Consider the following 13036-nt stretch of genomic DNA (forward strand, 5'->3'; position numbering starts at 1 on the left):
AAATCTATCCATTCTATCCTACAATATGTGCACAATATGTGCACAACTGGAACAGGTCACCAGTCGCCAGCCAATTATGATAATCCACACATCTTTGAATTATGGGAGGAAACCACACACACGTTAAGAGCCTACAAAGTCCACACAGAAAGGCCAGTTTGAATCGTCCCACGGTCCAAAGACATGCCACATAATAGGTCAGTTGTTAACTCTAAATTGCCAGTAGCTGTGAATGTGAGCGTGAGTGGTTGTTTGTCTCTATGTGTCAACCCTGCGATGAACTGGTGACTTGTCCAGGGTGTACCCCGCCTCTCGCCCAGTGTCAGCTGGGATAGGCTCCAGCCCCCGCGACCCGTCAAGGATAAGCCGTTACGGACAATGGATGGAGGGATGGATGGATGAATCATCGCTTTGTGACTCACCAGTAACCACTTTGCAGTCACACTGTGGCACCTAATCACACATATACGGATATAATTTTCTTTTTTTGTCTTTGATGGAGCGTACGTCCACAGTTGCAGGGAACCGTATTATGAAACCGTTTTGTGATCACAAATGGTGGCAGTGTCAGAACGCACAAATGATCGGGCTGGAAATTACAGCTCGCACATTGCAAATTTCGTGAAACAAGCCCCTGTGACTCAAGTACAGTTCCAGCCAGATAGTATTACTACCTTTAAACGCAAGCATGTCCATATACTTTTTTATTTTATACTGCAACTGAAAGGTACATGGAAGCAAAGCCTAAACTAAAATTTAAATTTTATTCATTATATATTTTTTTCAGATTTTATTCTCAATTTTCTCAGTTTATTTTTCAGTCACAATGTATGTGTTTACTTATGTTTCTATTTATTTTTATTTAATTCCTTTTCTATTTTTCCTCCCTTTATATCATTGTTGATGATAATATTATTCATTATTTTTGTTATTATTATTATAATTATCAGTATTAATGGGAGGACATGATTGCATAATGTCATCATCATTATTATAAAGTTCATCACCATTACATGTGCCGTGTAAAGCTTTGCACCTCATTGGTTATTATTTCTTTTCTTTCTTTTTTTTTTTGTCTTTGTTTTAGTTTTGTTTTGTTCTGCACTGGTCTGTCCTTGTGTATTCTGTCCCTGTGTGCCCCTGTCATTGTTGTATCTGTAAAGTCGCTATTGTATTGTTTTGAAAACAAAAAAGGATAAAAGTCAATTTTCTATTTTCATTGCTTTTTGACTTGCAGCACTTGCTTTTTTTTCTATCTTCCCTCGTATTTTTTACTTGATGTTTTTTGTTATGTACCAAAACCTACTTGGTAATAAATGTGATTTGGATTCTGAAAAGCATTCACTTAAAGTCTTGTGTGAGATTAAAATTGATGGCTTTCAGCCTCTGTCAGTTGGAGGTCACCTTTATAGCTCTTTAACACATTGCCCCTTTTCGATTTTAACTGATTTTGTATGACTAATTTTATAGAGGAGCTGTCGCCTGCTTTGTGTTAAGGTACCAAGTGATTTCCTGCTTTCTTAGGTCTTTTTTTACTGTAATGCTTGTAATTGGCCTGCAGTAATCTTTCTACAAAAGCTGCAGAGTGGCACCGAGGCAGCAGAGCTCCTTAAGCTAATGGCTAATATTGCTGAGGTGCTCCGCCGAGTGCTTTTAGACGCTCATTTGTGCCGGCTGCCACCCGGTACTTTAATGGCCCTCTTATTAGTCATCCAGTCATGCTATACTGACACTGATGTTGTGCTGGAATTATGGCCATCGCTGCAGACCACTGATGTGGGTGTTGATGATGATGGTGATTGTTTTTATATTCATTCATCCGGAGTAATATGTGATGATTATGACTTCTTTATATTCATTCATCTGGGTAATTTGGATTGACATTTATGTTGTCATACTTAGATTGTAGCCACGTCCACTCATTACCTTGTACTTTTTGTAATCTTCTACACTGGTCAGCTCTGCTGTTCTGCACCTGCTGTGTAATGATCACGTTTCTCAAAAGGAATCAATAGTGTATTGATTGTATTGTTGTTTGAGCACTGAAACGTTACTGTTAACAATGTTGTCATAACACACACACACACCAGAGAGGCAATCAGCAGAAAAATGATAAAAAACTTGTGAAACAGTACTTGCCTTCATTTGTTGTGTAGTGTCGTAGCATTCAGTGGGGCAGGGAGGAAAATACACAACTGCTATGTTAACGAATGCTCAGAAAGCTGAAATTCTTGTGTTTGGATTGATGTTGAGCATTTCCAGATACGGTCACATCAGCAGGTACAATCAGTGCCACAATTACAAAATTTGGGCAACTCACTTTTGGAGACTCCCCTCGATCAATAATGTTCCAACAACAATGATCCTGTTACACTGGCAAATCGATCCAAGTCGATCCAATTCAGTAACATGTTCAGTCCAACAATAAATACCAACAAATGACACAAACCAGTTGGCAGATGTTCATTCATCTGCTGATATCTGTCAAAATATACAACTACTATGTAAACATGCACGCTCATACGACAAAGTGTTTGAGAGTTCTGTGTTTCGACTGATGCTAATGAAGATACAATCACAACAGCAACAACGGTCCTGTTTCATTGGCAAAGGTTCAGTCAATCCAATCTCACATTCAGTCCAAAACGTGCAATTTCCATTGAGAAATATCCACAAACTGCACAAACCAGTCAGCAGATGTTTAGTCTTCCGCTTATATGCGTCAAAATACACTATGTAAACGGGTACTCATACAGCACACTGAGATTCTGACTGATTTTGGTTGACACCAACCATTTTAAGACAGAATCACAACAGCAGGTACACTCAGAACCACAAGGCAGCGAACAAACAATTACAAAACTGAGGCAACTCACGATTGAAGATTCCCAGCAACTACTATATAAACTTGTGTGCTCATGTACCGTTAGAAACCTGTGACCAGTTGATACCAACCATTTTAAGTTGCAGTCGCATCAACAGGTACAACCAGTGCCACGAACCAGCAGGCAAACAATTACAGAAGTGATCCACTGATTGATGATATTCCAACAAATATGTCTTGGCAAGGGTCAAGTCAAAATAATCCAGTAACATAAGCAGTCCAAAACACAAATCGATTGATAAATACTCACAAACTCCTCAAACAAGCTGGCAGAAGTTGCATTTATCCATAATTTGCTGTGAGTTGCTTTTAATATGAATATGTTCAGTGTGCAGGACTTACAGTGATTCTGATTGTTGGAGAAAAAAAATCATATCTTCTGAAAGAGACTAAAACCATGCATGTACTCCAGATGGTTCAAGAAAAACTTTCAATTTACTTGGTTTAAGTGTTTTAGGCTAATTTGGGTGTGCTTTCCATTTAGACAGGAAATTAAGAATATGCAGTGTAGCAGCATTTTATTTTTTGAAGCACCGCTTAGTTTTTGGCTTGATGGATTGCAAAATATCATCAATTTATGACAAATTTGCCAGACTGAATCAAGTAATCTGAATCAAGTTTGTGTCTATCTGCTCACCATCAAAGAAGAAATATGTTTGATCCCTAAAATAGTTTGGTAGCATGTATTTAAGACAACATTTAGGTCTGTCATCCACTTAGATGTACTTAACAAGCAGTGTTAGTTAGGTTAGGTTTTCGAGGCATCGTACACTAAAAGACACAATAATGCAATACATATGCATTCTAGAAAGTAATAATCCAGTGTACTGCACAGCCAATGAGGTAATTAGATTATAATTTGACAGTCAACTTCCTCGCACCCTCGGCCATCATTAAAGAAGTCTCACATTACCAGCTATTAACTGAACAGCATTTTGTAAGCCGCAGTCTGCCTAATATAGTTATCCATGATGAAAATGTTCAATTACCTGTGCTAGCAGTTCCCTGGTTACATGCAACAAGCTGATTATCCTAGCCCACAACCTTTTCAGCGAATCCCCAGCCAGCTGCAACTGTGTCTGCAGCTGAGGATTTGGAAAACATAATGATATTATGCTAATGTAGAGATATTGCTGGATTGACATTTCTACTGATTGGGATTAGTGCTCCTATCCATTTTCCCACCCACGCAGCAATAGCTTAAGGTCTCTCTGTCACCAGAACATGCTTTTAACATTGCTGGTGTCAGGGGTAATTTGTGGTGTTACTCAAGTGGGCTTGTTTCGATGCAATTAGTTTATTTTCTTTGTGTAACGAGAGCATACCCTGAGCTGCCACTGCCCCGTGGAGATATTTGGAAAACAAGCAAATCCCAGTTTTCGGGTACGCACTGCTACTGTGGTGTGTTGATTTGAATTAAGATATTTGACAAGGATAATCCCAAGATTGTCCACATCTGTTAAGTTTCCACACTATTACATAAAAAGAAGAGGTATCTAACAATTAGTGTCCAGATTAAAAAAAATCTGCACTGCATACTGTAGGGATGGTCGTTAAAGTTTATGAACAATCAAGTAATACATGTACATGTAGATGCACTGCTTAAAGGAGAAACTCACCGCTGTCTTGTTGATTACTGCTTAGCCTGTTTAAAACAGTTGTATAATGTTTTCTGCATCTCTGTAGGAGTCGTCAAACAAAACACTAATTACACCATAAAAATATCATGGCAGATCATGAAATACTCACGTAAACATAATCTATGTAAACTTTCTATGGACACAAATTGTTAATGATTCTTGTGACTGTCAGCATGACTTTCAAGGGAGTAAGAACAAAGGTAGCATAAAGAGCAAGAAAGTCTATGTTTGGAGTGGGTCAAGGTGGATGTGTGGGTCGAACACAGGAATTTCACCCAGGACACTAGGGTTCACTTCCTGTGGGAGACCAATATCTCAGTGTCTGTCTAGCTAGTTATTTTAACCCAATCCACAAATGTTTCTGAAAGTTTTTATTCCTAAACCTACCCAAGAGCTTTAGAGCTAACCAGATATTGCAAAGGCCTGTTTATTATTGCCAACTTGACAGCAGAATGAGAATGGTAGTGGATAATAAATTAGTCTGAAAGTTGTGCTGAGTGAGGGTTTCTGCCAGTGTGTCGCAAGCCAGGCAGCTCTCCAGGCCTAAGCATCTAGGACAGGGGTCTGCAACCTGCGACTCTTTAGCTCCTCTCCTGTGGCTCTTTGTGACTTTGGCAAAATATTAATTTTCATTTATCATTGTTGTAGGTCTATGAAAAAGTGGAGACAACCCAAACTTTCAGCATAACATATTGCAATAGATTTCTGAGCTCAGTTCAATTTTTTTAAGCCTTGAAAAAGTTTTACCAAATACTTTTCTTCTTTAGATTAACTTGAACCTTTGAGTTTAAAAAAATGTATTTAAAAAAGTTGAAGTGAAGTTGAATGATTAAATTTTAATATTTTCAATTAAAACCATTTAATTTTCAGGCACCAAACCAATGACAGATCATGTTCACAGCTCACTGTGACCAAATTTTGAAATTCATTTTGTTTTGAGTTTCTAAAACTCAAAGATTAAGAACAGTAAATTATCTCAACTAAAGATTATATACATCAATGGTGCCTTGATGTAGGCTATGATGTAGTCGTGAACTCCTTTAAGGAATGACAGGGTTTTTCTTGTGTGTATTGGTGATCAGGCAGTTGAGAGAGGAGAGCCAGACAGAGAGAGACTGTGCAATGTTATAGCTGTGAATGTAGCAGTGCAGTGTGTGTACAGTTTAGGCTATTTCCTCTGAATAAATGCTACAATTTCTCCAGACCCAAGCCAAGTTCCTGTTTGCATTTCCATTGCTACTGAATATTGCTTCCGCCACAGTTAGGTTTACTTAAGGCGGACTGATCTTCATGGTGGACCTGCCCAGTTACTGTTGTTGTTTTCCTGACAGGCCGCTACTCTTAGTTTTCTAATAAACCATTTTCACAGCAGCCATATTGACATGAAATAGCAGGGTAAAAAAAAGTTGTTCCCAATGATACAAATTAAAGTTCTGTTCCATTCAGGTCAAACACAGTCAGTTTGCTGCTATTGTGCACGTTGGCTCACTGGAAAGGCTCTACTACAGAATGGGACCTTAACTCGTATAATTGGTAACACCTTTGTTTATCCAACTATTTCATATCAACATGGCTGTTGGGAAAAGGGTATATTAGAAATAAACACAAAGCACAGCTGAGGCTGATGAGAATATCATCAGATTGAGAGGTATTTGGTGATAAATCAATGTATTGGAGAAAATGAACTCTGGTGGTCCTCCTCTGGGGACGATGATTGTCCATGGATTGACCAAATCTCATGACAATCCATCCAATGGCTGATGAGATTTCAGTCCGTACGTTCATCGCATACTGACCCAACGACCGGCTCAGCCATTGCTAGAGCTGCTAGAGCAGCTAAAAGACAGATAGCTGCAGGCAGGGCTTAAATTGTAAATCAGGAGGTCCGGGAGCACAGACAGGTACTGTTTCGGTGGGTCAGGGGGAAAGAAAAAGTCACAAAATGCATCAAAAATCTACAGCGCCTGGAGCACATTGGACAACTTAGCACAGGCACTTGCTGTCAACACTAGAGAGCAGTCTTAATAATCACTCAAAATCAGTAGAGAAAGGTGTGTAGTAACCAGCAGATAACATTAAATAAGCCTAGTTCACAAAGGTTATTTCATATTTTGATAGTGACAAAGGAGGTACTGGATCCAATCAATAGGTGCCAGTCCATCATAGAAGTCTGGTGCAAATTAAGCCCTGGCTGCTGAACGAATAACTTCTAGCACTGCCGTAAAGATTGTTAAGGCTAAACAAACCACTTTGGGGTGACGGTTGGTCTGGTCAATTTACTGCTGAGGCGGTTGTAATTCAATACAAGATGTGCATCAGTGTCACTTATGTAGGAAGTGAAAATTCTATCCAGGTCAGTACAAGTCACTTATTTTCCACTACAATAGGACTTCTGTAATAATGCATTTCTTCCTCTGTTTCTTTGCTTCTCTGCAGGCACTCATAAATTTGTGACGGAGGGGGAACATTTGGAACTGACAGCCATCACCAAAGAGCAGTCAGGATCGTACGAGTGCATTGCTTCTAATGACATCTCAAGCCCCGATGTCAGGACAGTGCAAGTCACCGTCAACTGTAAGGGACGCAACCATCACACTCACTGTAGACATGCATGGGGGGACATATGGGGGACATAAAAAAGCCAACAACTGTATCTCAAATACTACCTGATTGTGTGAAGTTATGGTTTTTAGTTGGTTGTTTTACACTGCATTTCATTTTCTTTCCAATGTTTTGTTTTTATATTTATGCTTTACTGTTTTGTCAATATTATAGAAATACTCCACACAGAATATTCATAATGTGAACCTTGTAATAAGAATTAATTAATAGGTAAGAAGGTCCTTTTAAGACTTTACAAGATGCATCATGAACACATTTATTATTAGATTCTGATATTTATAAGCATGTTATAAACATCATTCACTAAGAGTTTATAGACTGCTCAAGAATAATAGCATTACAGTTACATTTATTGAGTTGAACTAACTTACCTATTATGTCATTGTTAAGATTAATGCATACTTTATTATGCATTTATTAGCACTTAACTATGCACTCATTAATAGTTAACTCTGATTTTTTCCACTAAAGCATCTTTCCAGTACCTGTGAAAAGCATGTGTTAAGCTGTTAGTAAGTGCACAATAAAGGATTTATTAACCCTAATAAGGCTTTGTTGTCACTTAAGATCCAGAAGTATTGTTAACTCTTAATAAATATGTAATAAAGGATTTATTAACCATAATAAGGCAGTATTCTTGCTTTAGATCTAGCAGCTGCGAAAAGTATTTATTAGCGTTAATAGGGAATTGTTCTCACTTAAGATCTAGTAGCTGTGAAAAGTGTAGTTAAATGTTAATAAATGCACAATAAATTATGTATTAATTTTAATAAAGCAACAAAAACGCTTATTAAAGGTTTAACAATTAGATAATAGGTAAATTAGATAATATGTAAATTTGTGTTTAATATTTCTTATACATGTTTTGTAATCTAACCAGCTTTTTTGTTGCTTCATAAAAATAAAAAAAACAATAAAAGCTTATTAAAGATTTAACAATGACATATTGGGTGAATTAGTCATTCTGTTTATAATGCTTTTATAAAAAGGAAATGATAAGAAATGCATGTCTTTATTGACATTCTTAAGCGTTCTATAAATTGTTAGCTGTTAATTTTCTTAAAAGTGCTTTTAAATGTCTTTTAATCTACAGATAAGTGTGTTTATGATGCTATGAACACTTATTTAATCTTAATAAGGCATAGTAATGTTAATAAGCATTTTATGAGTACCTTATTACCTATTTCCTAATGCTTATTACAAAGACCTTAATATAAAGCATTGCTGTTTTACGCCTGCTACAACTAACTGTTGCTGCAGTTATACTGGGATGATAAAATGGTTTACACAGATAGAGTCATGAGGGTTTGTGTCTTCAGAGGATGTATAATTTGTCATGGTTGAGTAAAGATTCAACTGGATGCTGCTGTCCCAAATAATGTAACAAACTCCCTCCCAGCCTGTACTCAGGCTGCAGCTTGTTCATCATTCTGTCCATTCACATTTAAGGTAATGGGAGTATGATGCAGCCCAAAACAACAAGCAATGTGGTTATGTCCTCTGTATGACTATATCCCACCGTAAAACCAATTTCACTTTGTTTTATAGATCCTCCCTTCATTTCCAAAGCGAGGAGTACGGGTACCCCGGTCGGACAAAAAGGAGTCCTGCAATGCGAAGCCTCTGCTGTCCCGAGGGCAGATTTTGAGTGGTACAAAGAAGACCGCAGGCAAGTTTCTGCTCTGAGCTCTGTGATTTCTACAGGCTACACATGTTTGAAGTCAGTATTACAGACTCACAACAGACACCTACTCCTCTGCAGGCTGTGGACTTATTTGAAATAAGCCAGACTGCATCATCTTTATTGATAAGTGATGTCTTTATACACGCTCCTTTTTTAAAATCAGATTGTGCTTAATGAGATTATCCTTCAAGCTCTGTGTGTCTCTTCACTCTATGGGCAAAATATTCCATTTTAATCACATTATGAAATTTCATAATTTTCATATAAAGAAAAAATCTTAAGTCAAATCATTTGCAGAACAGGCATGGACACCACAGGCAACTATTATTATTATTTTAACACTGTAATCGGTTTATATCAGTGGGGTTTGGGGCTCAGCGGTTTAGAGGATATTATAGTACACTCTTAGAAATAAGTGTTCCAAAAGGGTTCTTCTTGAAGGGCAGAGGTTCTACCCAGAACTATGTGCTTCTGAAGAACCCTTTTTTGAAGAAAGGTTTATTGAAGGGTTCTTTATAAGACTAAGGGTTCTATTAAAACCCTTTTCATCCGAAGATTCCTTTTTGGAAGAGAGAATTCTTAAAGAATTGTTGAAATCCTTGACAAACTCTTTCTTCACGGGTTCTTTGCACCATAATATAAACAAGAACCATCTAGGTGGGTTCTGGATAAAAACCAAGGAATGTAAAAGTATACTCAGTACTGGATTGGTTCTAGATATACCACTATAAACTATAAACACTATATACGAACTATAAAACCACTAGAAAAGGGTCATCAGGTGGGTTCTAGATAAAATGCTTGAAATGTAAAAAAGTTGTTGGTAGAACCTCCTGGATGGTTTGTAGAAATCAACCCTTGGAATGTTAAAAGGTTCTTGGTAGAACTCCCTGGATGGGTTCCCATGGAATATAAGAGGGTTATCAGTAGAACCTCCACAGTGGGTTCTAGATAAAACCCTTGAAATGTAAAAAAAAGTTTTTGGTAGAACCCCCTTGGTGGATTCTAGATTACAACCCTTGGAATATAAAATGGCTATCAGTGGAACCTCCTGGGTGAGTTCTAGATAAAACCTCTAGAACATGAAAAATAGATTATTGGTGAACCTCCTGGTGGGTTCTTGTTAGCAGCCTTGGAAGGTGGAAATTCTGGATAGAACCCCCAGAGAGGGTTCTGGGTGGAACCATTACACCATAGAAAAGTTCTCCTTTAGAACCTCTCATAGCTCCTGGACCTTTTAAAGTAATATATCTAATTTAAAATGGTTATCAGAAAAACCACCTAGATGGGTTCTAGATCAAACGCTTGCAATGTAAAAAGGTTCTTGGTAGAGCCCCCTGGAATGGGTTCTAGAAAAAAATCAATGGAATCTAAAAGGGCTATCAGTAGAACCTCATGGGTGAGCTCTACATACAACCTTTGGAACACAGGGAGTTCATGTTGAGTTCTAAGTAGCTTCATAGAAGGTTTTTCCAGGAACCCAAGGGTTCTCTAATGAAGACAAGCCAAAGAACCCTTTCTGGTTCTAGTTAGCACCTTTATTTCTAAGAGTGTATAATACAGTCTGTTCTAAGTGAAGGCTGGAGACTGCAGAGATGTTCATGAGCAGCATCAGAGCTGCTATCTGCTGATGTAAACACAGCCTATGTTTCACTGTTAAATGGTCCCTGACGGCTACAGAAGCTCTGCTCGTCAGTCCCCAAAAGACAAAAATCAGTCCTCGAGAACCAAAAAGATGGAGGACGCTGATAAAATAAATGACTGGCGTCCGCAGACACAGTGTAAGGCTGTGAAACAGTGGCAGAGGGATAGGAAACGCAATGATTGAAACAGAAGGAAGGTTGTCGTGCACCGAAGGATGAAGTGCACTAATACATGAACACTTACTTCAGCGAGGCAGTGAGCCATATTCAGTGTTTGCGCTTCCACAGCCCACAGGTGTGAATGTATTTCTAATTTCATGCTGATATAAATTTGAAGTACATTTGCTGGAGATCTAACAAAAGACTCAGACAAACAGACAGAGAAAATTCAACAAACGCATGATGCCACTTAACAATAAAACAACCCTTATGAATTATTCAAAAAAGTTTCGAATTAGGTTTTAAACACGGCTGCTCACTATTTCGCAAGATCCAGTCACCGATTACTGCTAATTAAAATCAAGAAGAAATGAAAAATGTCTTTTTGATCATGTCCCTATCTATATTGTGCACCTATTTGACAATTTAGGCCTATATGCCAATTTTTATTTATTTTTACATTAAACTCCAATCATGTTTTCTTCCTGTCAAAGTGTAGACCAACCAGTTTCAACCAATAATATCATGATATCCAGCCATCAGCATGGCTGCAGCCCCCACTGGCCAGAATGATCCATGTCCTCTTACCTTTTTAAATAAAATGATAAAAAATAATGCAGACAGTTTCTGTTCAAGTGCTTATGGATGAATTATTCTGTTGTGGTTCAAGTATGAAAAATAATTTGGAAGGACAAATTTATGTTGTTTTTTTACTCGACTATTCTGGCATGAATGACTGCCTTGACTGCAGTATTTAGAAATCACAAAGGTCTGACATTCAATGCCATCATTGTGAAAAAAAATGTTGCACTGTTTTTATTTTACTGATGGAAAATAAAAGATGTTAAATGAAATTCATTTATTACAATAGGGAGCTTGGCCAACAGAGGAATTATTTGGAGGTAGAAAAGTAATAATTGGCTCATCATTTCTGCTCTATAACTTAGGTCTTCTAGCTAATTAATTCAATATGATTAGATATGGAATCATGAAAATATTGCTACATACAACTTGAGATGAGATGACTTCTTCCAACTACACAATTAGCCATGTAATACACCCACAAATCACCTTTGTTCAGCTAATGATGTGGTATCTGCAGCAAGTGTCATTGGGTCAAAAATGTCATTTATATCCTATCTATTTATTATTCTTTGGGTCATAATTTTTCAAACCCAGCAAGACACACAGCATTGTAAGCTAGACAACAGCCCTTTCTCAATACCAAGTATGGCAAGTTCGATAATGTGGACTTTTGAATTGGAACAGTACTTGGACTGAGACTGATGACGTTTCTCAAGTACACAAGAACACAAGTACAGGAAAGAACGCATATTGAGAAAGGGCCAGAGTCATATAAGTGACATGTGCAGATGGTGCCTGCTTGAAATGAATCAGAAAGGAGCCTAAGTGCTGGTGTAGTTAAAGATTTTATTGTGAATAAATATGGTCCACCTACTTTTTGAATGGAGTTTGGTTAAACAGTCCACTTGAAAGACTGCTGGGAGCAAAGGGTATTTTAGTGTTAATATTTCGCATTAATTGACCTGACTTATCTTCTATTAATGAACCTTGTAAACAGCACAAAGTGAAATAAAAAGTGGGGCTAGTACTGACTTGTTATTTTCTTCTCTATGCTCATAGTAAAAGTTCACATAATAAGCACAAGTGTTAATAAGATCTGCACGCTTGGTAGCAGCTTATAAATGATTTATAACATGTTTACAACCTAATCAAAAACCTTTTTATAAAGGTTAGTCTTACTGTAAAGTGGCACCGAAGGACGTAGTGCACAAACACACAGTGAGGCCTATTCAGCCATTGCTTTTACAGCTCGCAGGTGTAAATATATTTCTAATTTCATGTTGGCATGAATTTTAAGTGGATATACTCTCAGGAGATCTGACAAAGGGCCGTGGTGAACAGACACATGGCCTCTCAGAGGATTCAAGAAAAGCACAGTTAGGCTTTCTTTTCTTTCCTGCTCGGCAGCAGAAGCCTTGAAAGCTGCTCTTTCTTTCTTTCTTTCTTTCTTTCTTTCTTTCTTTCTTTCTTTCTTTCTCTCCAGGCTCTTCAATGGACTAAACGGGGTAAAGATAGAGAATCAAGGTAAACAATCCATGCTCGTCTTTTTCAACGTCTCGGAAGAAGACTATGGAAACTACACTTGCGTTGCCATTAACACCATGGGAAACACTAATGCCAGCATAATCCTTTACGGTGAGTATATAAATGCTGTGTATTGCTAAAAAAAACCAAAAAAAAAACAGCACATCTGAATATGAATTAAAGTGTTAATTATGTGTAAATTATTGTAATTTATGTTTGAACTGACCATGTTAGTGGCTGCTTTTTTCATGCTAGCAGTTGTGCACATTAAAATAAAAAAACATAAAAAAAAAAA

The 13036-nt window shown here is 37.6% G+C and overlaps 1 protein-coding gene across 2 annotated transcripts in view; it reads left to right on the forward strand.

Annotated features, from left to right (window-relative positions):
- Positions 1-13036, forward strand: part of opcml (opioid binding protein/cell adhesion molecule-like) — a 535516-nt gene that overhangs the window by 518110 nt on the left and 4370 nt on the right. For both annotated transcript variants that reach the window (XM_084730695.1, XM_084730694.1), the window contains 3 exons: positions 6961-7098; positions 8695-8815; positions 12701-12852. In XM_084730695.1, the coding sequence (XP_084586821.1) occupies positions 6961-7098; positions 8695-8815; positions 12701-12852 (411 nt within the window). The remainder of the gene's footprint in view (positions 1-6960; positions 7099-8694; positions 8816-12700; positions 12853-13036) is intronic.

This window comes from Lutjanus erythropterus, chromosome 11 (genome assembly GCF_056507025.1).
Source record: "Lutjanus erythropterus isolate fLutEry1 chromosome 11, fLutEry1.hap2, whole genome shotgun sequence".
Lineage (NCBI taxonomy): Eukaryota > Metazoa > Chordata > Actinopteri > Lutjaniformes > Lutjanidae > Lutjanus > Lutjanus erythropterus.